Genomic DNA, 27,964 nt, shown 5'->3' on the forward strand with positions numbered 1-27,964 from the left:
CCTATAAAGCCAACTGGATTTATTTTCTAATGCAGTCATCTCGGTTTTCAGTTGAAGCATATTTTTATCCTTTGCTTGTTGAATTGCAAAGATATTGGCAACTTTGTATTTGTAGTCAACTTCCTGCCGAAGTTATCGTCAGTCACAGAGAGACAGATAAACAGCTTGATTCTATGTTTAGCGGATGTCTTCTGTGTAGAAAGTGACGCGGAAGGGCAAAAAAGAATCTAACGACGCATTTAGCTGTCTGATATCAGTGGAGTTTTCTGGTTGAATCACCCTTCTTTCCACCCAATTTTGTTTTTATGTGATGACGTTGAATCAACATCTCTCTCTCTCTCTCTCTCTCTCTCTCTCTCTCTCTCTCTCTCTCTCTCTCTCTCTCTCTCTCTCTCTCTCTCTCTCTCTCTCTCTCTCTCTCTCTCTCAGAATTCTCTGTGTTTTACACGAGCAGTCAAGGCATGGCCAAGATCCCCCAGGTTCTGCAGGTCAAAGTGAGTAATAAAAGTGAGAGTGTCCAAAAGAAAGATGGGAATGACAAAGTAACAGCGCCAAAGACAGAGGCAGAGCTCATTATGGACAAATTTGAGAGGATGACAGAAGAGGGGAGAAGGGGGCCTTGTCAGAAGGATAGGAGAGATAAAGACCAGGCCAAAGAGATAGAGGGAAAGAGAAAGGAGGAGGAGGTGCTGTCTAAAGAAGAGCAGCGCAGGCTGAGGAATGAGAAGGCCTTACAGGAACACCTGGACAGGGTAGAGAATCCGGAATTGACAGGCAAACAGACCAGACAACCACAATGTAAAGGTAGGACCAGGCAAAGTGACAATGGACTCAAACACAAAACATTTCATTCTCTGTGGTTTAAAAGCAAAGAGCACCATCGTGCTCTCCCTAAAGTTAGGTTGGTGCGTAAAACCCTTAAATTCAAATAAGCAATAAAGTGTGATGGTCCGCACTCAAAAAGATGTCGCATAAAGCTGACGTCATTTTTTTTTTTTTTTTTTTTGTCACTGCATGAGGGATAGCGTACACAGATGTTTCTGCTTTGCATCCTTCAGGGTGGTTTAGCATCACGTTGTACTCAGACGATGCCATCTTAATCCCCATGGGGAGGCTAATAAAACTGTATTACATTTAAGTAACAGCAGTGTATCTCACTAAGGTACTGAGTTATGTGTGACTACTCCTCTGGTGCATTGAAACAGCCTATAGGACTTAACTCTACTTTTACTGCTGTGTGATATTGTCCTATCAAATCTCCATTCATATATATTCCTTTTCTGTCCTTAGATTACTCTATTTTCACTGCATCAGGGCTAAAGAGCAAGGACCCGCATGATCAACAGTCAGCAAAATGCAAAGGTAAAACATGAAGGGGGATAGAGAGGGACAGACTTTTCACAAAGTATTTGATGACACAGTGCAAAGATAAAAAGGACGAGAGATCTAGAGAGAGGGAGACAAAAAAGGACGAGAGAGAAAGAGAGAGAGACAGAGAGAAAGAGAGAGAGAGAGAGAGAGAGACAGAGAGAGAGACAGAGACAGAGAGAGAGAGAGAGAGAGAGAGAGAGACAGAGAGAAACAGAGAGAGAGACAGAGAGAGAAACAGAGAGACAGAGAAAGAGAGAGAGAGAGAGAGAAACAGAGAGAGACATAGAGAGAGAGAGAGAGAGAGAGAGAGAGAGAGAGAGACAGAGAGATAGAGAAAGAGCGAGACAGAGAGAGAGAGACAGAGAGAAATTCATTATTAGAGAGCGGACCCCATACTTCGCTGCCATATAGAGCACTTGGTTCTATAACTGATTGAGCCAGATTTTAATTGGAATTTCGATTTTAATATTCCTTTTAATGGCTCTTCTTGCTTTGTCTCTCAGCTCATTCACAGCCATGTGAAAGCTACCTGTGTTGCTGATATTTAGTCCTAGATACGTGTAATTTTTGGTGTGTTCTAATAGAACTGTGTCCAAATAGAATGTATATTTGTCATCCTGATTTCCTGACCTTTTTTTGGAATATCATTATATTCGTTTTTTTTTAGATTAACGGTCAGAGCCCAGGTCTGACAGAACCTGTGCAGATGATCTAGATGCTGCTGTAACCCCTCCTAAGTGGGAGACAGTTCCATCAGGTCATCTGCATACAGCAGACACTTGATTTCAGTGTTGTGTAGCGTGAGACCAGGTGCTGCCGATTCTTCTAATGTTTTTGCCAATTCATAGAGGTTATATAGTGTTGCACTTATTGGGCAGCCCTGTTTCACTCCACGTCCCTGAGAGAAGAAGTCTCGGCTTGTTGCCGATTTTAAGTTGTTTTTAGTGTACATTGATTTAATAGCATCATATGTTTTCCCTCCAATACCACTTACTATTCGTTTGTAATAAAATACCTTAGTGCAAAATTGAATCAAATGCTTTCTTGAAGTCTACAAAACACGAGTAGATTTTGCCTTTGTTTTGGTTGACTTGTTTGTCAATTAGAGTGTGGAGGGTGTAAATGTGGTCTCTCTCTCTCTCTCTCTCAATTCAATTTCAATTTAAGGGCTTTATTGGCATGCGAAACGTATGTTAACATTGTCAAAGCAAGTGAAGTAGGTAGTAAACAAAAGAGAAATAAACAATAAATATTAACAGTAAACATTACACTCAGAAGTTCCAAAAGAATAAAGACATTTCAAATGTCATATTACGTCTATATACAGTGTTGTAACGATGGGCAAAGAGTTCAACATTCTTTGTGGGTCTGTGTAATCTGAGGGATTCCACCTCATTTTTTGGGCAGTGCCTACGGCGGCCTCTCTCAATAGCAAGGCTATGCTCACTGCGTCTGTATATAGTCAAAGCTTCTCTCTCTCTCTCTCTCTCTCTCTCTCATCTCTCTCTCTCTCTCTCTCTCTCAGATTTCTCTGTGTTTTCCACGAGCAGTCAAGGCGTGGCCAAGGTCCCCCAGGTCAAAGTGAGTAATAAAAGTGAGAGTGTCCAAAAGAAAGATGGGAATGACAAAGTAACAGCGCCAAAGACAGAGGCAGAGCTCCTTATGGACAAATTTGAGAGGATGGCAGAAGAGGAGAGAATTTGGCCTTGTCAGAAGGATAGGAGAGATAAAGACCAGGCCAAAGAGATAGAGGGAAAGAGAAAGGAGGAGGAGGTGCTGTCTAAAGAAGAGCAGCGCAGGCTGAGGAATGAGAAGGCCTTACAGGAACACCTGGACAGGGTAAAGAATCCGGAATTGACAGGCAAACAGACCAGACAACCACAATGTAAAGGTAGGACCAGGCAAAGTGACAATGGACTCAAACACAAAACATTTCATTCTCTGTGGTTTAAAAGCAAAGAGCACCATCGTGCTCTCCCTAAAGTTAGGTTGGTGCGTAAAACCCTTAAATTCAAATAAGCAATAAAGTGTGATGGTCCGCACTCAAAAAGATGTCGCATAAAGCTGACGTCATTTGTTTTGTTTTAGTTTTTGTCTTTTTCACTGCATGAGGGATAGCGTACACAGATGTTTCTGCTTTGCATCCTTCAGGGTGGTTTAGCATCACGTTGTACTCAGACGATGCCATCTTAATCCCCATGGGGAGGCTAATAAAACTGTATTACATTTAAGTAACAGCAGTGTATCTCACTAAGGTACTGAGTTATGTGTGACTACTCCTCTGGTGCATTGAAACAGCCTATAGGACTTAACTCTACTTTTACTGCTGTGTGTTATTGTCCTATCAAATCTCCATTCATATATATTCCTTTTCTGTCCTTAGATTACTCTATTTTCACTGCATCAGGGCTAAAGAGCAAGGACCCGCATGATCAACAGTCAGCAAAATGCAAAGGTAAAACATGAAGGGGGATAGAGAGGGACAGACTTTTCACAAAGTATTTGATGACACAGTGCAAAGATAAAAAGGACGAGAGATATAGAGAGAGGGAGACAAAAAAGGACGAGGGAGAGAAAGAGAGAGAGACAGAGAGAGAGACAGAGAGAGACAGAGAGACAGAGAGAGACAGAGACAGAGAGAGAGAGAGAGAGACAGAGACAGAGAAAGAGAGAGAGAGAGAGAGAAAGAGCGAGACAGAGAGAGAGAGACAGAGAGAAATTCATTATTAGAGAGCGGACCCCATACTTCGCTGCCATATAGAGCACTTGGTTCTATAACTGATTGAGCCAGATTCTAATTGGAATTTAGATTTTAATATTCCTTTTAATGGCTCTTCTTGCTTTGTCTCTCAGCTCATTCACAGCCATGTGAAAGCTACCTGTGTTGCTGATATTTAGTCCTAGATACGTGTAATTTGTGGTGTGTTCTAATAGAACTGTGTCCAAATAGAATTTATATTTGTCATCCTGATTTCCTGACCTTTTTTTGGAATATCATTATATTCGGTTTTTTTTAGATTAACGGTCAGAGCCCAGGTCTGACAGAACCTGTGCAGATGATCTAGATGCTGCTGTAACCCCTCCTAAGTGGGAGACAGTTGCACCAGGTCATCTGCGTACAGCAGACACTTGATTTCAGTGTTGTGTAGGGTGAGACCAGGTGCTGCCGATTCTTCTAATGTTTTTGCCAATTCATAGAGGTTAAATAGTGTTGCACTTATTGGGCAGCCCTGTTTCACTCCACGTCCCTAAGAGAAGAAGTCTCGGCTTGTTGCCGATTTTAAGTTGTTTTTAGTGTACATTGATTTAATAACATCATATGTTTTCCCTCCAATACCACTTACTATTCGTTTGTAATAAAATACCTTAGTGCAAAATTGAATCAAATGCTTTCTTGAAGTCTACAAACCACGAGTAGATTTTGCCTTTGTTTTGGTTGACTTGTTTGTCAATTAGAGTGTGGAGGGTGTAAATGTGGTCTCTCTCTCTCTCTCTCTCTCTCTCAATTCACTTTCAATTTAAGGGCTTTATTGGCATGCGAAACGTATGTTAACATTGTCAAAGCAAGTGAAGTAGGTAGTAAACAAAAGAAAAATAAACAATAAATATTAACAGTAAACATTACACTCAGAAGTTCCAAAAGAATAAAGACATTTCAAATGTCATATTACGTCTATATACAGTGTTGTAACGATGGGCAAAGAGTTCAACATTCTTTGTGGGTCTGTGTAATCTGAGGGATTCCACCTCATTTTTTGGGCAGTGCCTACGGCGGCCTCTCTCAATAGCAAGGCTATGCTCACTGAGTCTGTATATAGTCAAAGCTTCTCTCTCTCTCTCTCTCTCTCTCTCTCTCTCAGATTTCTCTGTGTTTTCCACGAGCAGTCAAGGCGTGGCCAAGGTCCCCCAGGTCAAAGTGAGTAATAAAAGTGAGAGTGTCCAAAAGAAAGATGGGAATGACAAAGTAACAGCGCCAAAGACAGAGGCAGAGCTCATTATGGACAAATTTGAGAGGATGGCAGAAGAGGAGAGAATTTGGCCTTGTCAGAAGGATAGGAGAGATAAAGACCAGGCCAAAGAGATAGAGGGAAAGAGAAAGGAGGAGGAGGTGCTGTCTAAAGAAGAGCAGCGCAGGCTGAGGAATGAGAAGGCCTTACAGGAACACCTGGACAGGGTAAAGAATCCGGAATTGACAGGCAAACAGACCAGACAACCACAATGTAAAGGTAGGACCAGGCAAAGTGACAATGGACTCAAACACAAAACATTTCATTCTCTGTGGTTTAAAAGCAAAGAGCACCATCGTGCTCTCCCTAAAGTTAGGTTGGTGCGTAAAACCCTTAAATTCAAATAAGCAATAAAGTGTGATGGTCCGCACTCAAAAAAAGATGTCGCATAAAGCTGACGTCATTTTTTTTGTTTTAGTTTTTGTCTTTTTCACTGCATGAGGGATAGCGTACACAGATGTTTCTGCTTTGCATCCTTCAGGGTGGTTTAGCATCACGTTGTACTCAGACGATGCCATCTTAATCCCCATGGGGAGGCTAATAAAACTGTATTACATTTAAGTAACAGCAGTGTATCTCACTAAGGTACTGAGTTATGTGTGACTACTCCTCTGGTGCATTGAAACAGCCTATAGGACTTAACTCTACTTTTACTGCTGTGTGTTATTGTCCTATCAAATCTCCATTCATATATATTCCTTTTCTGTCCTTAGATTACTCTATTTTCACTGCATCAGGGCTAAAGAGCAAGGACCCGCATGATCAACAGTCAGCAAAATGCAAAGGTAAAACATGAAGGGGGATAGAGAGGGACAGACTTTTCACAAAGTATTTGATGACACAGTGCAAAGATAAAAAGGACGAGAGATATAGAGAGAGGGAGACAAAAAAGGACGAGGGAGAGAAAGAGAGAGAGACAGAGAGAGAGACAGAGAGAGACAGAGAGACAGAGAGAGACAGAGACAGAGAGAGAGAGAGAGAGACAGAGACAGAGAAAGGGAGAGAGAGAGAGAGAAAGAGCGAGACAGAGAGAGAGAGACAGAGAGAAATTCATTATTAGAGAGCGGACCCCATACTTCGCTGCCATATAGAGCACTTGGTTCTATAACTGATTGAGCCAGATTCTAATTGGAATTTAGATTTTAATATTCCTTTTAATGGCTCTTCTTGCTTTGTCTCTCAGCTCATTCACAGCCATGTGAAAGCTACCTGTGTTGCTGATATTTAGTCCTAGATACGTGTAATTTGTGGTGTGTTCTAATAGAACTGTGTCCAAATAGAATTTATATTTGTCATCCTGATTTCCTGACCTTTTTTTGGAATATCATTATATTCGTTTTTTTTTAGATTAACGGTCAGAGCCCAGGTCTGACAGAACCTGTGCAGATGATCTAGATGCTGCTGTAACCCCTCCTAAGTGGGAGACAGTTGCACCAGGTCATCTGCGTACAGCAGACACTTGATTTCAGTGTTGTGTATGGTGAGACCAGGTGCTGCCGATTCTTCTAATGTTTTTGCCAATTCATAGAGGTTAAATAGTGTTGCACTTATTGGGCAGCCCTGTTTCACTCCACGTCCCTGAGAGAAGAAGTCTCGGCTTGTTGCCGATTTTAAGTTGTTTTTAGTGTACATTGATTTAATAACATCATATGTTTTCCCTCCAATACCACTTACTATTCGTTTGTAATAAAATACCTTAGTGCAAAATTGAATCAAATGCTTTCTTGAAGTCTACAAACCACGAGTAGATTTTGCCTTTGTTTTGGTTGACTTGTTTGTCAATTAGAGTGTGGAGGGTGTAAATGTGGTCTCTCTCTCTCTCTCTCTCTCTCTCTCTCTCTCAATTCACTTTCAATTTAAGGGCTTTATTGGCATGCGAAACGTATGTTAACATTGTCAAAGCAAGTGAAGTAGGTAGTAAACAAAAGAAAAATAAACAATAAATATTAACAGTAAACATTACACTCAGAAGTTCCAAAAGAATAAAGACATTTCAAATGTCATATTACGTCTATATACAGTGTTGTAACGATGGGCAAAGAGTTCAACATTCTTTGTGGGTCTGTGTAATCTGAGGGATTCCACCTCATTTTTTGGGCAGTGCCTACGGCGGCCTCTCTCAATAGCAAGGCTATGCTCACTGAGTCTGTATATAGTCAAAGCTTCTCTCTCTCTCTCTCTCTCTTTCTATCTCTCTCTCTCTCTCTCTCTCTCTCTCTCTCTCTCTCTCTCTCTCAGATTTCTCTGTGTTTTCCACGAGCAGTCAAGGCGTGGCCAAGGTCCCCCAGGTCAAAGTGAGTAATAAAAGTGAGAGTGTCCAAAAGAAAGATGGGAATGACAAAGTAACAGCGCCAAAGACAGAGGCAGAGCTCCTTATGGACAAATTTGAGAGGATGGCAGAAGAGGAGAGAATTTGGCCTTGTCAGAAGGATAGGAGAGATAAAGACCAGGCCAAAGAGATAGAGGGAAAGAGAAAGGAGGAGGAGGTGCTGTCTAAAGAAGAGCAGCGCAGGCTGAGGAATGAGAAGGCCTTACAGGAACACCTGGACAGGGTAAAGAATCCTGAATTGACAGGCAAACAGACCAGACAACCACAATGTAAAGGTAGGACCAGGCAAAGTGACAATGGACTCAAACACAAAACATTTCATTCTCTGTGGTTTAAAAGCAAAGAGCACCATCGTGCTCTCCCTAAAGTTAGGTTGGTGCGTAAAACCCTTAAATTCAAATAAGCAATAAAGTGTGATGGTCCGCACTCAAAAAGATGTCGCATAAAGCTGACGTCATTTTTTTTTTTTTTTTTTTGTCTTTTTCACTGCATGAGGGATAGCGTACACAGATGTTTCTGCTTTGCATCCTTCAGGGTGGTTTAGCATCACGTTGTACTCAGACGATGCCATCTTAATCCCCATGGGGAGGCTAATAAAACTGTATTACATTTAAGTAACAGCAGTGTATCTCACTAAGGTACTGAGTTATGTGTGACTACTCCTCTGGTGCATTGAAACAGCCTATAGGACTTCACTCTACTTTTACTGCTGTGTGTTATTGTCCTATCAAATCTCCATTCATATATATTCCTTTTCTGTCCTTAGATTACTCTATTTTCACTGCATCAGGGCTAAAGAGCAAGGACCCGCATGATCAACAGTCAGCAAAATGCAAAGGTAAAACATGAAGGGGGATAGAGAGGGACAGACTTTTCACAAAGTATTTGTTGACACAGTGCAAAGATAAAAAGGACGAGAGATCTAGAGAGAGGGAGACAAAAAAGGACAAGAGAGAGAGACATAGAGAGAGACAGAGAGAGAGACAGAGAGAGACAGAGAGACAGAGACAGAGACAGAGACAGAGACAGAGATAAACAGAGAGAGAGACAGAGAGAGAAACAGAGAGAGAGACAGAGAAAGAGAGAGAGAGAGAGAGAAAGAGCGAGACAGAGAGAGAGAGACAGAGAGAAATTCATTATTAGAGAGCGGACCCCATACTTCGCTGCCATATAGAGCACTTGGTTCTATAACTGATTGAGCCAGATTCTAATTGGAATTTCGATTTTAATATTCCTTTTAATGGCTCTTCTTGCTTTGTCTCTCAGCTCATTCACAGCCATGTGAAAGCTACCTGTGTTGCTGATATTTAGTCCTAGATACGTGTAATTTTTGGTGTGTTCTAATAGAACTGTGTCCAAATAGAATTTATATTTGTCATCCTGATTTCCTGACCTTTTTTTGGAATATCATTATATTCATTTTTTTTTAGATTAACGGTCAGAGCCCAGGTCTGACAGAACCTGTGCAGATGATCTAGATGCTGCTGTAACCCCTCCTAAGTGGGAGACAGTTGCATCAGGTCATCTGCATACAGCAGACACTTGATTTCAGTGTTGTGTAGGGTGAGACCAGGTGCTGCCGATTCTTCTAATGTTTTTGCCATTTCATAGAGGTTATATAGTGTTGCACTTATTGGGCAGCCCTGTTTCACTCCACGTCCCTGAGAGAAGAAGTCTCGGCTTGTTGCCAATTTTAAGTTGTTTTTAGTGTACATTGATTTAATAACATCATATGTTTTCCCTCCAATACCACTTACTATTCGTTTGTAATAAAATACCTTAGTGCAAAATTGAATCAAATGCTTTCTTGAAGTCTACAAAACACGAGTAGATTTTGCCTTTGTTTTGGTTGACTTGTTTGTCAATTAGAGTGTTGAGGGTGTAAATGTGGTCTCTCTCTCTCTCTCTCTCTCTCTCTCTCTCTCTCTCTCTCAATTCAATTTCAATTTAAGGGCTTTATTGGCATGTGAAACGTATGTTAACATTGTCAAAGCAAGTGAAGTAGGTAGTAAACAAAAGAGAAATAAACAATAAACATTAACAGTAAACATTACACTCAGAAGTTCCAAAAGAATAAAGACATTTCAAATGTCATATTACGTCTATATACAGTGTTGTAACGATGGGCAAAGAGTTCAACATTCTTTGTTGGTCTGTGTAATCTGAGGGATTCCACCTCATTTTTTGGGCAGTGCCTACGGCGGCCTCTCTCAATAGCAAGGCTATGCTCACTGAGTCTGTATATAGTCAAAGCTTCTCTCTCTCTCTCTCTCTCTCTCTCTCTCTCTCTCTCTCTCTCTCTCTCAGATTTCTCTGTGTTGTCCACGAGCAGTCAAGGCGTGGCCAAGGTCCCACAGGTCAAAGTGAGTAATAAAAGTGAGAGTGTCCAAAAGAAAGATGGGAATGACAAAGTAACAGCGCCAAAGACAGAGGCAGAGCTCCTTATGGACAAATTTGAGAGGATGGCAGAAGAGGAGAGAATTTGGCCTTGTCAGAAGGATAGGAGAGATAAAGACCAGGCCAAAGAGATAGAGGGAAAGAGAAAGGAGGAGGAGGTGCTGTCTAAAGAAGAGCAGCGCAGGCTGAGGAATGAGAAGGCCTTACAGGAACACCTGGACAGGGTAAAGAATCCGGAATTGACAGGCAAACAGACCAGACAACCACAATGTAAAGGTAGGACCAGGCAAAGTGACAAGGGACTCAAACACAAAACATTTCATTCTCTGTGGTTTAAAAGCAAAGAGCACCATCGTGCTCTCCCTAAAGTTAGGTTGGTGCGTAAAACCCTTAAATTCAAATAAGCAATAAAGTGTGATGGTCCGCACTCAAAAAGATGTCGCATAAAGCTGACGTCATTTTTTTTGTTTTAGTTTTTGTCTTTTTCACTGCATGAGGGATAGCGTACACAGATGTTTCTGCTTTGCATCCTTCAGGGTGGTTTAGCATCACGTTGTACTCAGACGATGCCATCTTAATCCCCATGGGGAGGCTAATAAAACTGTATTACATTTAAGTAACAGCAGTGTATCTCACTAAGGTACTGAGTTATGTGTGACTACTCCTCTGGTGCATTGAAACAGCCTATAGGACTTCACTCTACTTTTACTGCTGTTTGTTATTGTCCTATCAAATCTCCATTCATATATATTCCTTTTCTGTCCTTAGATTACTCTATTTTCACTGCATCAGGGCTAAAGAGCAAGGACCCGCATGATCAACAGTCAGCAAAATGCAAAGGTAAAACATGAAGGGGGATAGAGAGGGACAGACTTTTCACAAAGTATTTGATGACACAGTGCAAAGATAAAAAGGACGAGAGATATAGAGAGAGGGAGACAAAAAAGGACGAGGGAGAGAAAGAGAGAGAGACAGAGAGAGAGACAGAGAGAGACAGAGAGACAGAGAGAGAGAGACAGAGAGAGAGAGACAGAGACAGAGACAGAGAGAAACAGAGAGAGAGACAGAGAGAGAAACAGAGAGAGAGACAGAGAGAGAGAGAGAGAGAGAGAGAGAGAAAGAGAGACAGAGAGAGAGACACAGAGAGAGAGAGACAGAGACAGAGACAGAGAGAAACAGAGAGAGAGACAGAGAGAGAAACAGAGAGAGAGACAGAGAGAGAGAGAGAGAGAGAGAGAGAGAGAAAGAGAGACAGAGAGAGAGACACAGAGAGAGAGAGACAGAGACAGAGACAGAGAGAAACAGAGAGAGAGACAGAGAGAGAAACAGAGAGCGAGACAGAGAGAGAGAGACAGAGAGAAATTCATTATTACAGAGCGGACCCCATACTTCGCTGCCATATAGAGCACTTGGTTCTATAACTGATTGAGCCAGATTCTAATTGGAATTTCGATTTTAATATTCCTTTTAATGGCTCTTCTTGCTTTGTCTCTCAGCTCATTCACAGCCATGTGAAAGCTACCTGTGTTGCTGATATTTAGTGCTAGATACGTGTAATTTGTGGTGTGTTCTAATAGAACTGTGTCCAAATAGAATGTATATTTGTCATCCTGATTTCCTGACCTTTTTTTGGAATATCATTATATTCGTTTTTTTTTAGATTAACGGTCAGAGCCCAGGTCTGACAGAACCTGTGCAGATGATCTAGATGCTGCTGTAACCCCTCCTAAGTGGGAGACAGTTGCACCAGGTCATCTGCGTACAGCAGACACTTGATTTCAGTGTTGTGTAGGGTGAGACCAGGTGCTGCCGATTCTTCTAATGTTTTTGCCAATTCATAGAGGTTAAATAGTGTTGCACTTATTTTGCAGCCCTGTTTCACTCCACGTCCCTGAGAGAAGAAGTCTCGGCTTGTTGCCGATTTTAAGTTGTTTTTAGTGTACATTGATTTAATAACATCATATGTTTTCCCTCCAATACCACTTACTATTCGTTTGTAATAAAATACCTTAGTGCAAAATTGAATCAAATGATTTCTTGAAGTCTACAAACCACGAGTAGATTTTGCCTTTGTTTTGGTTGACTTGTTTGTCAATTAGAGTGTGGAGGGTGTAAATGTGGTCTCTCTCTCTCTCTCTCTCTCTCAATTCAATTTCAATTTAAGGGCTTTATTGGCATGGGAAACGTATGTTAACATTGTCAAAGCAAGTGAAGTAGGTAGTAAACAAAAGAAAAATAAACAATAAATATTAACAGTAAACATTACACTCAGAAGTTCCAAAAGAATAAAGACATTTCAAATGTCATATTACGTCTATATACAGTGTTGTAACGATGGGCAAATAGTTCAACATTCTTTGTGGGTCTGTGTAATCTGAGGGATTCCACCTCATTTTTTGGGCAGTGCCTACGGCGGCCTCTCTCAATAGCAAGGCTATGCTCACTGAGTCTGTATATAGTCAAAGCTTCTCTCTCTCTCTCTCTCTCTCTCTCTCTCTCTCTCTCAGATTTCTCTGTGTTTTCCACGAGCAGTCAAGGCGTGGCCAAGGTCCCCCAGGTCAAAGTGAGTAATAAAAGTGAGAGTGTCCAAAAGAAAGATGGGAATGACAAAGTAACAGCGCCAAAGACAGAGGCAGAGCTCCTTATGGACAAATTTGAGAGGATGGCAGAAGAGGAGAGAATTTGGCCTTGTCAGAAGGATAGGAGAGATAAAGACCAGGCCAAAGAGATAGAGGGAAAGAGAAAGGAGGAGGAGGTGCTGTCTAAAGAAGAGCAGCGCAGGCTGAGGAATGAGAAGGCCTTACAGGAACACCTGGACAGGGTAAAGAATCCGGAATTGACAGGCAAACAGACCAGACAACCACAATGTAAAGGTAGGACCAGGCAAAGTGACAATGGACTCAAACACAAAACATTTCATTCTCTGTGGTTTAAAAGCAAAGAGCACCATCGTGCTCTCCCTAAAGTTAGGTTGGTGCGTAAAACCCTTAAATTCAAATAAGCAATAAAGTGTGATGGTCCGCACTCAAAAAGATGTCGCATAAAGCTGACGTCATTTTTTTTGTTTTAGTTTTTGTCTTTTTCACTGCATGAGGGATAGCGTACACAGATGTTTCTGCTTTGCATCCTTCAGGGTGGTTTAGCATCACGTTGTACTCAGACGATGCCATCTTAATCCCCATGGGGAGGCTAATAAAACTGTATTACATTTAAGTAACAGCAGTGTATCTCACTAAGGTACTGAGTTATGTGTGACTACTCCTCTGGTGCATTGAAACAGCCTATAGGACTTCACTCTACTTTTACTGCTGTGTGTTATTGTCCTATCAAATCTCCATTCATATATATTCCTTTTCTGTCCTTAGATTACTCTATTTTCACTGCATCAGGGCTAAAGAGCAAGGACCCGCATGATCAACAGTCAGCAAAATGCAAAGGTAAAACATGAAGGGGGATAGAGAGGGACAGACTTTTCACAAAGTATTTGATGACACAGTGCAAAGATAAAAAGGACGAGAGATATAGAGAGAGGGAGACAAAAAAGGACGAGGGAGAGAAAGAGAGAGAGACAGAGAGAGAGACAGAGAGACAGAGAGAGACAGAGACAGAGAGAGAGAGAGAGAGACAGAGACAGAGAAAGAGAGAGAGAGAGAGAGAAAGAGCGAGACAGAGAGAGAGAGACAGAGAGAAATTCATTATTAGAGAGCGGACCCCATACTTCGCTGCCATATAGAGCACTTGGTTCTATAACTGATTGAGCCAGATTCTAATTGGAATTTAGATTTTATTATTCCTTTTAATGGCTCTTCTTGCTTTGTCTCTCAGCTCATTCACAGCCATGTGAAAGCTACCTGTGTTGCTGATATTTAGTCCTAGATACGTGTAATTTGTGGTGTGTTCTAATAGAACTGTGTCCAAATAGAATTTATATTTGTCATCCTGATTTCCTGACCTTTTTTTGGAATATCATTATATTCGTTTTTTTTTTAGATTAACGGTCAGAGCCCAGGTCTGACAGAACCTGTGCAGATGATCTAGATGCTGCTGTAACCCCTCCTAAGTGGGAGACAGTTGCACCAGGTCATCTGCGTACAGCAGACACTTGATTTCAGTGTTGTGTAGGGTGAGACCAGGTGCTGCCGATTCTTCTAATGTTTTTGCCAATTCATAGAGGTTAAATATTGTTGCACTTATTGGGCAGCCCTGTTTCACTCCACGACCCTGAGAGAAGAAGTCTCGGCTTGTTGCCGATTTTAAGTTGTTTTTAGTGTACATTGATTTAATAACATCATATGTTTTCCCTCCAATACCACTTACTATTCGTTTGTAATAAAATACATTAGTGCAAAATTGAATCAAATGCTTTCTTGAAGTCTACAAAACACGAGTAGATTTTGCCTTTGTTTTGGTTGACTTGTTTGTCAATTAGAGTGTGGAGGGTGTAAATGTGGTCTCTCTCTCTCTCTCTCTCTCTCTCTCTCTCTCTCTCTCTCTCAATTTAATTTCAATTTAAGGGCTTTATTGGCATGGGAAATGTATGTTAACATTGTCAAAGCAAGTGAAGTAGGTAGTAAACAAAAGAGAAATAAACAATAAATATTAACTGTAAACATTACACTCAGAAGTTCCAAAAGAATAAAGACATTTCAAATGTCATATTACGTCTATATACAGTGTTGTAACGATGGGCAAATAGTTCAAAATTCTTTGTGGGTCTGTGTAATCTGAGGGATTCCACCTCATTTTGTGGGCAGTGCCTACGGCGGCCTCTCTCAATAGCAAGGCTATGCTCACTGAGTCTGTATATAGTCAAAGCTTCTCTCTCTCTCTCTCTCTCTCTCTCTCTCTCTCTCTCTCTCTCTCTCTCTCTCTCTCTCTCTCTCTCTCTCTCTCTCTCTCTCTCTCTCTCTCTCTCTCTCTCTCTCTCTCTCAGATTTATCTGTGTTTTCCACGAGCAGTCAAGGCGTGGCCAAGGTCCCCCAGGTCAAAGTGAGTAATAAAAGTGAGAGTGTCCAAAAGAAAGATGGGAATGACAAAGTAACAGCGCCAAAGACAGATGCAGAGCTCATTATGGACAAATTTGAGAGGATGGCAGAAGAGGGGAGAAGGGGGCCTTGTCAGAAGGATAGGAGAGATAAAGACCAGGCCAAAGAGATAGAGGGAAAGAGAAAGGAGGAGGAGGTGCTGTCTAAAGAAGAGCAGCGCAGGCTGAGGAATGAGAAGGCCTTACAGGAACACCTGGACAGGGTAGAGAATCCGGAATTGACAGGCAAACAGACCAGACAACCACAATGTAAAGGTAGGACCAGGCAAAGTGACAAGGGACTCAAACACAAAACATTTCATTCTCTGTGGTTTAAAAGAAAAGAGCACCCTCGCGCTCTCCCTAAAGTTAGGTTGGTGCGTAAAACCCTTAAATTCAAATAAGCAATAAAGTGTGATGGTCCGCACTCAAAAAGATGTCGCATAAAGCTGACGTCATTTTTTTTGTTTTTGTTTTTGTCTTATTCACTGCATGAGGGATAGCGTACACAGATGTTTCTGCTTTGCATCCTTCAGGGTGGTTTAGCATCACGTTGTACTCAGACGATGCCATCTTTATCCCCATGGGGAGGCTAATAAAACTGTATTACATTTAAGTAACAGCATTGTATCTCACTATCAAATCAAATCAAATCAAATTTTATTGGTCACATGCGCCGAATACAACAGGTGCAGACATTACAGTGAAATGCTTACTTACAGCCCTTAACCAACAGTGCATTTATTTTAAACAAAAAAAGTAAGAATAAAACAACAACAAAAAGAGTGTTGAGAAAAAAAGAGCAGAAGTAAAATAAAGTGACAGTAGGGAGGCTATATATACAGTAAAATAAAGTGACAGTAGGGAGGCTATATATACAGGGGGGTACCGTTGCAGAGTCAATGTGCGGGGGCACCGGCTAGTTGAGGTAGTTGAGGTAATATGTACATGTGGGTAGAGTTAAAGTGACTATGCATAAATACTTAACAGAGTAGCAGCAGCGTAAAAAGGATGGGGTGGGGGGGCAGTGCAAATAGTCCGGGTAGCCATGATTAGCTGTTCAGGAGTCTTATGGCTTGGGGGTAGAAGCTGTTGAGAAGTCTTTTGGACCTAGACTTGGCACTCCGGTACCGCTTGCCGTGCGGTAGCAGAGAGAACAGTCTATGACTAGGGTGGCTGGAGTCTTTGACAATTTTGAGGGCCTTCCTCTGACACCGCCTGGTATAGAGGTCCTGGATGGCAGGGAGCTTTGCCCCAGTGATGTACTGGGCCGTACGCACTACCCTCTGTAGTGCCTTGCGGTCAGAGGCCAAGCAGTTGCCATACCAGGCGGTGATGCAACCAGTCAGGATGCTCTCGATGGTGCAGCTGTATATTTTTTTGAGGATCTGAGGACCCATGCCAAATCTTTTTAGTCTCCTGAGGGGGAATAGGCTTTGTCGTGCCCTCTTCACGACTGTCTTGGTGTGTTTGGACCATGATAGTTCGTTGGTGATGTGGACACCAAGGAACTTGAAGCTCTCAACCTGTTCCACTACAGCCCGGTCGATGAGAATGGGGGCGTGCTCAGTCCTCTTTTTTTTCCTGTAGTCCACAATCATCCTCTTTTGTCTTGGTCACGTTGAGGGAGAGGTTGTTGTCCTGGCACCACACGGCCAGATCTCTGACCTCCTCCCTATAGGCTGTCTCATCGTTGTCGGTGATCAGGCCTACCACTGTTGTGTCGTCTGCAAACTTAATGATGGTGTTGGAGTCGTGCCTGGCCATGCAGTCATGGGTGAACAGAGAGTACAGGAGTGGACTGAGCATGCACCCCTGAGGGGCCCCCGTGTTGAGGATCAGTGTGGCAGATGTGTTGTTACCTACCCTTACCACCTGGGGGCTGCCCGTCAGGAAGTCCAGGATCCAGTTGCAGAGGGAGGTGTTTAGTCCCAGGATCCTTAGCTTAGTGATGAGCTTAGAGGGCACTATGGTGTTGAATGCTGAGCTGTAGTCAATGAATAGCATTCTCACGTAGGTGTTCCTCTTGTCCAGGTGGGAAAGGGCAGTGTGGAGTGCGATAGAGATTGCATCATCTGTGGATCTGTTGGGGCGGTATGCAAATTGGAGTGGGTCTAGGGTTTCTGGGATTATGCTGTTGATGTGAGCCATGACCAGTCTTTCAAAGCACTTCATGGCTACAGACGTCAGTGCTACGGGTCGGTAGTCATTTAGGCAGGTTATCTTAGAGTTCTTGGGCACGGGGACTATGGTGGTCTGCTTGAAACATGTTGGTATTACAGACTCAGTCAGGGACATGTTGAAAATGTCAGTGAAGACACTTGCCAGTTGGTCAGCACATGCTCGGAGTACACGTCCTGGTAATCCGTCTGGCCCTGCGGCCTTGTGAATGTTGACCTGCTTAAAAGTCTTACACACATCGGCTACGGAGAGCGTGATCACATAGTCGTCCGGAACAGCTGGTGCTCTCATGCATGCTTCAGTGTTGCTTGCCTCGAAGCGAGCATAGAAGTGGTTTAGCTCGTCTGGTAGGCTTGTGTCACTGGGCAGCTCGCGGCTGTGCTTCCCTTTGTAGTCTGTAATAGTTTTCAAGCCCTGCCACATCCGACGAGCGTCAGAGCCAGTGTAGTATGATTCAATCTTAGACCTGTATTGACTCTTTGCCTGTTTGATGGTTCGTCGGAGGTCATAGCGGGGTTTCTTATAAGCGTCCGGGTTAGAGTCCCGTTCCTTGAAAGCGGCAGCTCTACCCTTTAGCTCAGTGCGGATGTTTCCTGTAATCCATGGCTTCTGGTTGGGGTATGTACGTACGGTCACTGTGGGGACGACATCATCGATGCACTTATTGATGAAGCCAGTGACTGATGTGGTGTACTCCTCAATGCTGTCTGAAGAATCCCGGAACATGTTCCAGTCTGAGCTAGCAAAACAGTCCTGTAGCTTAGCATCTGCGTCATCTGACCACTTTTTTATTAACCGAATCACTGGTGCTTCCTGCTTCAGTTTTTGCTTATAAGCAGGAATCAGGAGGATAGAGTTATGGTCAGATTTGCCAAATGGAGGGCGAGGGAGAGCTTTGTATGCGTCACTGTGTGTGGAGTAAAGGTGGTCTAGAGTTTTTTTTCCCTCTGGTTGCACATTTAACATGCTGGTAGAAATGAGGTAGAACGGATTTAAGTTTCCCTGCATTAAAGTCCCCGGCTACTAGGAGCGCTGCATCTGGATGAGCGTTTTCCTGTTGATTAATGGCCTTGTACAACTCATTCAGTGCAATCTTAATGCCAGCATTGGTTTGTGGTGGTAAATAGACAGCTATGAAAAATATAGATGAAAACTCTCTTGGTAAATAGTGTGGTCTACAGCTTATCATAAGATACTCTACCTCAGGCGAGCAAAACCTCGAGACTTCCTTAGTATTTGATTTTGTGCACCAGCTGTTGTTTACAAATATACAGAGACCGCCACCCCTTGTCTTACCAGAGTCTGCCGTTCTGTCCTGTCGATGTAGCGTGTAGCCTGCTAGCTGAATGTTATCATTGTTGTCGTTCAGCCACAACTCCGTGAAACATAAGATATTACAGTTTTTAATGTCCCGTTGGTAGGATAACCGTAATCTTAAATCGTCAATTTTATTCTCAAAAATTGAACGTTGGCTAATAGGATTGATGGGAGAGGCAGTTTACTCGTTCGCCGTCGGATCCTTACAAGGCACCCGGATCTGCGTCCGCGATATCTCCGTCTCTTCCTCACGCGAATGACGGGGATCTGGGCCTTGTCGGGTGTCTGTAGGATATCCTTCGCGAACGCCTCGTTGAATAAATTGTTTTTGTCCAATGCGAGGTGAGTAATCGCTGTCCTGATATCCAGAAGCTCTCTTTGGTTATAAGAGACGATGGCAGAAACATTATGTACAAAATAAATTACAAATAACGCGGAAAAACACACATAATAGTACAATTGGTTAGAGGGCTGTAAAACGGCAGCCATCTTCTCCGGCGCTGTTCTAATGTTGTGCTAAGGTACTGAGTTATGTGTGACTACTCCTCTGGTGCATTGAAACAGCCTATAGGACTTAACTCTACTTTTACTGCTGTGTGTTATTGTCCTATCAAATCTCCATTCATATATATTCATTTTCTGTCCTTAGATTACTCTATTTTCACTGCATCAGGGCTAAAGAGCAAGGACCCGCAAGATCAACAGTCAGCAAAATGCAAAGGTAAAACATGAAGGGGGATAGAGAGGGACAGACTTTTCACAAAGTATTTGATGACACAGTGCAAAGATAAAAAGGGCGAGAGATATAGAGAGAGGGAGACAAAAAAGGACGAGAGAGAGAAAGAGAGAGAGAAAGTGAGAGAGAGAGAGAGACTAAGAAGAGAGAGAGAGACTAAGAAGAGAGAGACTAAGAAGAAAGACCACTAGTGGATAAGGAGAAGAAGAGCTCAATGCTTAAAGTTCAGAATGTGAAGTGAGCATGAATTCCTTCAGTATGTTTATCTATCTCTCCTCTTTCCCACCTCTCTCCGCAGATTTATCCATCTTTTCAGCTGATGCTCAGACGCAGCAGTGCAAAGGTAAGAAATAGGAGGGGTGCAGCATTATGAATTGCTGTGTCATTTAAGACCCACTACCCACTGGGCACAAACTGGTTGAATCACCCTTCTTTCCACCCAAATTTGTTTTTATGTGATGACGTTGAATCAACATGGAAAACTGCTTGGATTTGCAAAACGTCATCAATGTAAAGGAATTTCAGTAATGTTTGTATTTTTTTTCACCGAACTTTTAACCTAAATCCAATGACATGGTTCACATTTAGTTGATTTCACGTTGAATTCACGTTAGTTGACAACTCAGTCAAATGTAAATCAAAACTAGATGTTGAACTGACGTCTGTGTACAGTGGGAATCGAACCCACAACCCTGGTGTTGCAAGCGCCATGCCATACCAACTGAGACACACTAGGCTCTAAATAACAGCGATGATGTTTATTTCCAATCTCTCTCTCTCTCTCTCTCTCTCTCTCTCTCTCTCTCTCTCTCTCTCTCTCTCTCTCTCTCTCTCTCTCTCTCTCTCTCTCTCTCTCTCTCTCTCTCTCTCTCTCTCTCTCTCTCTCTCTCTCTCTCTCTCTCTCTCTCTCTCTCTCTCTCTCTCTCTCTCTCTCTCTCTTTCTCTCTCAGATTTCTCTGTGTTTTCCACGAGCAGTCAAGGCGTGGCCAAGGTCTCCCAGGTTCTGCAGGTCAAAGTGACTAATAAAAGTGAGAGTGTCCAAAAGAAAGATGGGAATGACAAAGTAACAGCGCCAAAGACAGAGGCAGAGCTCCTTATGGACAAATTTGAGAGGATGGCAGAAGAGGAGAGAATGTGGCCTTGTCAGAAGGATAGGAGAGATAAAGACCAGGCCAAAGAGATAGAGGGAAAGAGAAAGGAGGAGGAGGTGCTGTCTAAAGAAGAGCAGCGCAGGCTGAGGAATGAGAAGGCCTTACAGGAACACCTGGACAGGGTAGAGAATCCGGAATTGACAGGCAAACAGACCAGACAACCACAATGTAAAGGTAGGACCAGGCAAAGTGACAAGGGACTCAAACACAAAACATTTCATTCTCTGTGGTTTAAAAGCAAAGAGCACCATCGCACTCTCCCTAAAGTTAGGTTGGTGCTTAAAACCCTTAAATTCAAATAAGCAATAAAGTGTGATGGTCCGCACTCAAAAAGATGTCGCATAAAGCTGACGTCATTTTTTTGTTTTAGTTTTTGTCTGCAAGCGCCATGCCATACCAACTGAGACACACTAGGCTCTAAATAACAGCGATGATGTTTATTTCCAATCTCTCTCTCTCTCTCTCTCTCTCTCTCTCTCTCTCTCTCTCTCTCTCTCTCTCTCTCTCTCTCTCTCTCTCTCTCTCTCTCTCTGTCTCTGTCTCTGTCTCTGTCTCTGTCTCTCTCTCTCTCTCTCTCTCTCTCTCTCTCTCTCTCTCTCTCTCTCTGATGGTATTAACATCCCCCATTTTCCTTTGTCTTGTCAGATGTCTCCATGGTTACTGCAACTGAGTCAAAGACTCTGAACCCTCAGAAGGACCAGCCAGCAAAGTGCAAAGGTAAAGACCAGGGCCCGGTTTCCTGATAGCGATGGAACTTAAGCTTACTTGTGTTTTAACGATGTATCGTTTTTATAATGGCCGAAGATGTCAAAAATTACAGACAGTGTAGCCTACAAATAGAAGTAAATTGACTGAACATGAAATTGATTTCAATATGATTGAAATATAGGCCTATACAGCCTACTGGATTTATTTTCTAATGCAGTCATCTCGGTTTTCAGTTGAAGCATATTTTTATCCTTCGCTTGTTGCATTGCAAAGATATTGGCAACTTTGTATTTGTAGTCAACTTCCTGCCGAAGTTATCGTCAGTCACAGAGACACAGATAAACAGCTTGATTCTATGTTTAGCGGATGTCTTCTGTGTAGAAAGTGATGCGGAAGGGCAAAAAAGAATCTAACGATGCATTTAGCTGTCTGATATCAGTGGAGTTTTCTGGTTGAATCACCCTTCTTTCCACCCAATTTTGTTTTTATGTGATGACGTTGAATCAACATCTCTCTCTCTCTCTCTCTCTCTCTCTCTCTCTCTCTCTCTCTCTCTCTCTCTCTCTCTCTCTCTCTCTCTCTCTCTCTCTCTCTCTGATGTCTCTATATTTGCAGCTGGGAAAAATCGCTTGGCTACATTCTTGAAAACCCTTGTGTGCAGAAAAACGAAGGCATAATGCATAGGTAAGAGAGGAGAATGTTACAACTCAGAGAATGTTAAAGCTGATGACTGAAGTTTGTTTGACACACAGTATTACATGATTCTAACAATGATACCTTTTTGTATTTTTTCAGTTCCTGACGTTTTCCTTGCTAACAAGTGACCTCTGCAATTTTACAAATATTTTCTGAAATTCATTCTCATTCTTTCCTTTGTTTTCTATATCCATTTCTATATAAAAATTCTTCAAGCATTATAAAATAATAAAAATAATTTTAGCATCAAATGTTTGTGTGTGCACATTGTTTTTAAGGGTCAGGTCAAGACCAATTCTGTGTTCTGTGTTTTGCTAGAGAGAAACTGTGTGGATATTAGCCCAGATTCCTAACCTCTAGTTTTGCCAAGACTTTCAAAAAAAAATTGTCACCAGCCTTAGATTCTCCACAATTATTTTGTCGCATTAGACTTGATAGATATGCTAAGAGAATTGAGCGTGCCAGAGAAAATGGTCTCTAATGGTCTCTAATGTATCCACAGTTTTGTACTCAAAGCATTCTTTCTCTCTTTAGATTGTCACAGATGGTTGTGGCCATAGAGCTCGCCAGTTTGTAGTCCTAAAAACTGGAAATGAAACCTCATTCACAGATAGGGGTCTACCTGTGCCTGAGCACCTGACCTTTGCCCTCCCACTCACAAGTGCCCTTTTGGTGGTATATTTATACTTTTTTGTATACAGTTTTTGCCATTGTTGTTCTAAACCCACTGTCCGCAAGTTGTCGTCAAGTTCCCCACACCCCACCCCCACCCCATCCATGGTTGGTTGCGCCTGTTTCCCAGTCTGCCCTGTATGGAGATTGCACCCGTCCAGTATCCAAACATGCATGGCTTGAGATGTATATATATATCTATCTCTCCCCCCCCCCCCCCTCTACCCCTCTCTCTCGCCCTCCCTCTCTCTCTCGGCCTCTCTCTGTCTCTGTGCATGCCAATACATCAGCTTAATGGAGATACAAGTCAAATGCCTATATGTCAGCATGAATACATATTCAAACACATATTCTCAGCTGGATAATGCTGTGGGATAGTGCCCTCTAGTTCAGGATGTGATCAATAATCCAGTCATTGCACAGTCTATTAAAGTAGGTGTATATAGAAATCAGCCACAGGGCTGTCTGCCTCACAGACATTCTGAGTACGTACCGTATGTTATTGAGAAATAGGTTCTGGGGGATCCTTGCCAATTGGATGAGGAGACAAAGAAAGGAGACCAGGAAAAGAGACTAGGAAAGAAAGTCAGCTCCCATTGCTGGGACACATCACGAGACATGAACCCTGATGTCAAACGTACTCTTAGATGGCTGTTCTCTCTCCATACAAGCTGTGAGGGTCGCATGAAAGCTCAGCTGAAATGAACAGGATCAGATATGCCCCCGGTTGCCAGATTGAAGGTTGCCAGATTGACGGTTGGCAGATTGACGGTTGCCAGATTGAGATTTACAAAAAAATGCCCTGGCTCATCTATCCAGACTAGGGGGTATTTCTCCTGAGCTTCCTCCTCAGAAGTGTGCATTCACACACTTGATACAGCATAGCCTACATATCTTCATTTTCATTTCATGAGGGAGTTGGGGAATGCTTCTGGTATTGTGCATTTGTTGCTTAAGACGGGGTATGTTATAAGATGTATGTTTGATGCCATTTTTTGTTATTCTGTAAATGTCTTGTTGGCACAGATACAACTTAATAGGTCCTTTTAGTTATTGTGTAAATGTCTGGTTAGCACAGATACAACTTAATAGTTGTATAGTAATAATAACAGATACAACAACTCCCACGTGGAGTTCCAGGTCTCAGGCAGCCTCTGGAACTGCCGTTCTGCTGCCAACAAGGCAGAGTTCATCTCAGCCTATGCTACCCTCCAGTCCCTCGACTTCTTTGCGCTGACGGAAACATGGATTACCACTGAAAACACTGCTACTCCTACTGCTCTCTCCTCGTCTGACCATGTGTTCTCGCATACCCCGAGAGCATCTGGTCAGTGGGGTGGTGGCACAGGAATCCTCATCTCTCCCAAGTGGACATTCTCTACTCCTTACATTGTGGTCATAGGTGCTGTTTCGAAGGGTTAAATATAGGTGCTGTTTCGAATAGGTGTGTCTGTGTGAGTGTGTGTGTGTGAGTGAACCTGTCCTACATCACCTGGTATACTCGGCAGCTGGGTAAACACCTCCCGAGTATCATTTCTTACTCGGCAGGATCCGTCCACGTTTTCGGAGGGCTCCTGGCAAGCGGGGAGTCGCCGACCCGCGTCCAATGTGCCGGACCGCTTAGCGAGTGCGTCCCGCACGCCCCCATGTCTTCTTTTTTTTCATTTTCATATTTTGGAAAAAATAATTTTTCATATTTTTTTTGCTGCTTCAAAGTTGATTAAGTCAGCTTCTCCAACATTCCGTTTTTTTCTCTGCTTCAAAGTAGATTAAGTGAAGCTTCAACTCCATTCAGGCAGTTATCACACCCCCCCACCCGGATTCGACCCCACTGGTCATTTAAAGACGTGTTTGGCTACGGGCACGTGGTAAGTTATGCGTTCACCTGGTAGTCTTTTAGCAGACACTCTTATCCAGAGCGACTTACAGTTAGTGATGCATATTTTCTTCATATTTTTCATTTTTTTTTATATATTTTTTTCTAGCTTTATAAAAAAACAAACGGATAAAAACCTGGTTTTCTAATATGTACGGGTTCATGAGGGTTGCCTAATCACACATGTGACATTTTGGAAGGATGTGACCTTTTTAACCCTTCGAAACAGCACCTATGACCACAATGTAAGGCACTTCCGGTTGTCACAGGAAGCTGTAATTAAACACATATCCTCATTGGGACAAGTTCTTACAGAATCCTGAGTTTCAGGTCAATCCGTGAAAAACTAAACTTTTTACAGAGGGTTGAATGTAGCGTTTTCACTATCTGCTGGTGGATACATCTAAACCATGTTTAGGGTCAATCTTCCCACTTCCGGTTGCTCCAGGAAGCTTAAACTCAACACAGGTAATCCTTATAGTGGCCTGATGGGTTGACAAAGAAGACAGTTTGATATGGCAATATAAACCCACATAGGCATCAAGTTGAAGTTAGGGCAGCAGGCAATGTATTTCTATGGAAAAGAGTTCACGGTCAACTGTTTGAATAAATGCACCCTGTTTTCACTGTTAAGGATTAATTCCACATGGTCATGGGTAGGCTTGCACAGATCGGGAGAACCTTAGGAGCGTTCCTGTGGTTGAAATGTTTTTCTATCCTTACCGGATCTAATGCTCTCACCCAAAAGCACCTCAAATTTAAGACCAGGCTTCATTTTGGGCCTTGTCCTGAGACCTTTCTGGATGTCTATATTTTAGCCCAAAAAACGTCAGAGCCTGCTGATCTTCACATATGTTGCTCTTTATATGCCCCCCAACCATAATCTGGAAATATATTAATTTCAGACTTCTGGACATAAAACTTACATATTGTGTAAACCATTTACATTTTAGTCATTTAGCAGACGCTCTTATCCAGAGCGACTTACAGTTAGTGAATACATTATTTTTTTTTATACTCCCCCGTGGGAATCGAACCCGCAACCCTGGCGTTGCAAACGCCATGCTCAATCAACTGAGCTACATCCCTGCCGGCCATTCCCTCCCCTACCCTGGACGACGCTGGGCCAATTGTGCGCCGCCCATGAGTCTCCTGGTCGCGGCCGGCTGCGACAGAGCCTGGATTCGAACCAGGATCTCTAGTGACACAGTTAGCACTGCGATGCAGTGCCTTAGACCACTGCGCCACACACAGACATGTGAAATCCCTTAGCTAGATGAGCCTCAAACATCAGAGCAATGGCCTAGGCGACAACACCTTGGGTGGGCAATTGTCTTCCAAATGAATGTTCATATATAACACGCCATTCTCCAAATCAATATTTCTATATAACATGCCATTCTCCTTGCATTATGCTGTTGGGTCAGGGAGGAGGGAGGTTGCAATGCTGGGAAAAACACCTCCACAGCAGATCAACACAGCATTGCAGTGCTTTGCATTATCTGATCTATCCCTACCAAATCTTCTGCTGGAAATGCATTTACTACTTCATTCACTGCTCTCAAATCATGAACCATACGATAAGTCTCATCAGGTTTCTTCAAAGGCAACAAATGCTTGTTACTCTGAGGATTTTTTTTCTTTCTTCAAAACACTTGCTTTCGAAGAGGTAAGCAGCTTGCTTTCGAAAGTCCTTCAATTTGTGGGTCAACTAGAGGATTACTATTTTGTACTACATCAACAGGAGTAATTACTTTCATAGTTTTGATGTCCTTTTTCCCCATTGTAACCACTCTTTTATATTCCTTTATTGTGAATTATTTTATTATTGTTATTATTATTATTATTATTTTAAACCAATTAATTAGTAAACCCAAAAAACTTTAAGCTATGTAGCTTATCACTCCCTCCTATTTTTTTTATTTTTTTTATTAATTAATTAATTAATTAATTAATCAATATATATATATATTTTATTAATATATATATATATTTTTTTTTATTTTTTTTTATTTTTTTATTTTACCAAATTATTGATTAGTGGCAAGCTTACCACATCTGATCAGGAAAAGTAAAGGAAACTAGTCAACTTCAGAGCAATCCAAAAAAGAAAGACCTGTAATCCAGCAACACTACAGCACCCACAAACCAATTGCTTAATAAGCACCCAATTAACTTAATTTTACAGAATAATGTCAGTGCTGGATTTCCAACACAACTCTAATCAAAACAAATCATACACAAAAAAACCCTAATGTGCAACTCCGATTTTGCAGGTTTTCCTACTTACAAAGCATGTAGAGGTCTGTAATGTTTATCATAGGTACACTTCAACTGTGAGAGACGGAATCTAAAACAAAAATCCAGAAAATCACATTGTATGATTTTTAAGTAATTCATTTGCATTTTATTGGTGAGAGGAGCTCCGGCAAGCAACTCTCTCCAAAACAGCAGACAGTAGACAGACCAGTTGTCCCTCCGTTTTTTCCAACAAACAGTAACACTGAACAAAACGCACAAACCAACACAAAACATAAAACACAAATCCTACTTCGAAGTTTCTTATCTTCACTTATTCTAATCTGCAGATTTATCGTTATTTTCTTATCCATTACAAATCATCTCCATACAATTATGAAGTCCTCCCAGGGGGCTCATAGTTTTTAACAATTATGGAAACGTTCTATCAAATAGAGACTCATAAGGTTTTAACCGTAAGTCCTCCCGAGGGGCTCATGTATTTTTAACAATGTTTTTAAAAACGTTCTCTCAAATAGAGACTCATAAGGTTTGACCTTAACTAACATATTTCCTTACAAAAAACTAAAACCCCTGTTCTCAACCAAAACATATATATATATATATATCTCTAACATAAATGTTATCATAGCATGAGTCGACACACAGCTGGAACACTACAGAGACCTCTTTAATTTTGCGCACACACATAGGCTCTCTCTCTCTCTCTCTCTCTCTCTCTCTCTCTCTCTCTCTCTCTCTCTCTCTCTCTCTCTCTCTCTCTCTCTCTCTCTCTCTCTCTCTCTCTCTCTCTCTCTCTCACACACACATAGGCTCTCTCTCTCACACACACACATAGGCTCTCTCTCACACACACACATAGGCTATCTCTCTCACACACACACATAGGCTCGCTCTCTCTCTCTCACACACAGGCTCTCTCTCACACACACATAGGCTCTCTCTCTCTCACACACATAGGCTCTCTCTCACACACACACATAGGCTCTCTCTCTCACACACACACATAGGCTTTCTCTCTCTCTCACACACACAGGCTCTCTCTCTCTCACACACACAGGCTCTCTCTCTCACACACACATAGGCTCTCTCTCTCTCTCACACACATAGGCTCTCTCTCACACACACACATAGGCTCACTCTCTCTCTCACACACACATAGGCTCTCTCTCTCAAACACACATAGGCTCTCTCTCTCTCACACACATAGGCTCTCTCTCTCTCACACACATAGGCTCTCT

General features: G+C 42.2%; 3 protein-coding genes across 3 annotated transcripts in view; all 3 read left to right on the forward strand.

Moving 5' to 3' along the window:
• The window catches only part of LOC311124989 (tripartite motif-containing protein 16-like), an 84,745-nt gene that overhangs the window by 38,008 nt on the left and 18,773 nt on the right, over positions 1-27,964 (forward strand). The window lies entirely within an intron of this gene.
• LOC311124986 (uncharacterized protein) lies at positions 462-7,924 on the forward strand (the record flags this gene model as incomplete). The annotated part of the gene is made up of 7 exons (XM_084199075.1): positions 462-804; positions 1,291-1,362; positions 2,897-3,262; positions 3,755-3,826; positions 5,232-5,287; positions 6,092-6,163; positions 7,617-7,924. 6 exons carry the CDS (start codon positions 462-464, stop codon positions 6,119-6,121), a joined length of 939 nt encoding a protein of 312 aa, XP_084055201.1. The 3' UTR covers positions 6,122-6,163; positions 7,617-7,924.
• On the forward strand, positions 7,772-21,980 carry LOC311124987 (uncharacterized protein; the record flags this gene model as incomplete). Its single annotated transcript, XM_084199076.1, has 11 exons — positions 7,772-7,982; positions 8,474-8,528; positions 10,040-10,380; positions 10,873-10,944; positions 12,612-12,977; positions 13,470-13,524; positions 15,038-15,093; positions 19,275-19,346; positions 19,660-19,704; positions 21,158-21,229; positions 21,836-21,980. 11 exons carry the CDS (start codon positions 7,772-7,774, stop codon positions 21,895-21,897), a joined length of 1,407 nt encoding a protein of 468 aa, XP_084055202.1. The 3' UTR covers positions 21,898-21,980.

Source organism: Coregonus lavaretus (genome assembly GCF_964263955.1).
Source record: "Coregonus lavaretus genome assembly, contig: HAP1_SCAFFOLD_1457, whole genome shotgun sequence".
NCBI lineage: Eukaryota > Metazoa > Chordata > Actinopteri > Salmoniformes > Salmonidae > Coregonus > Coregonus lavaretus.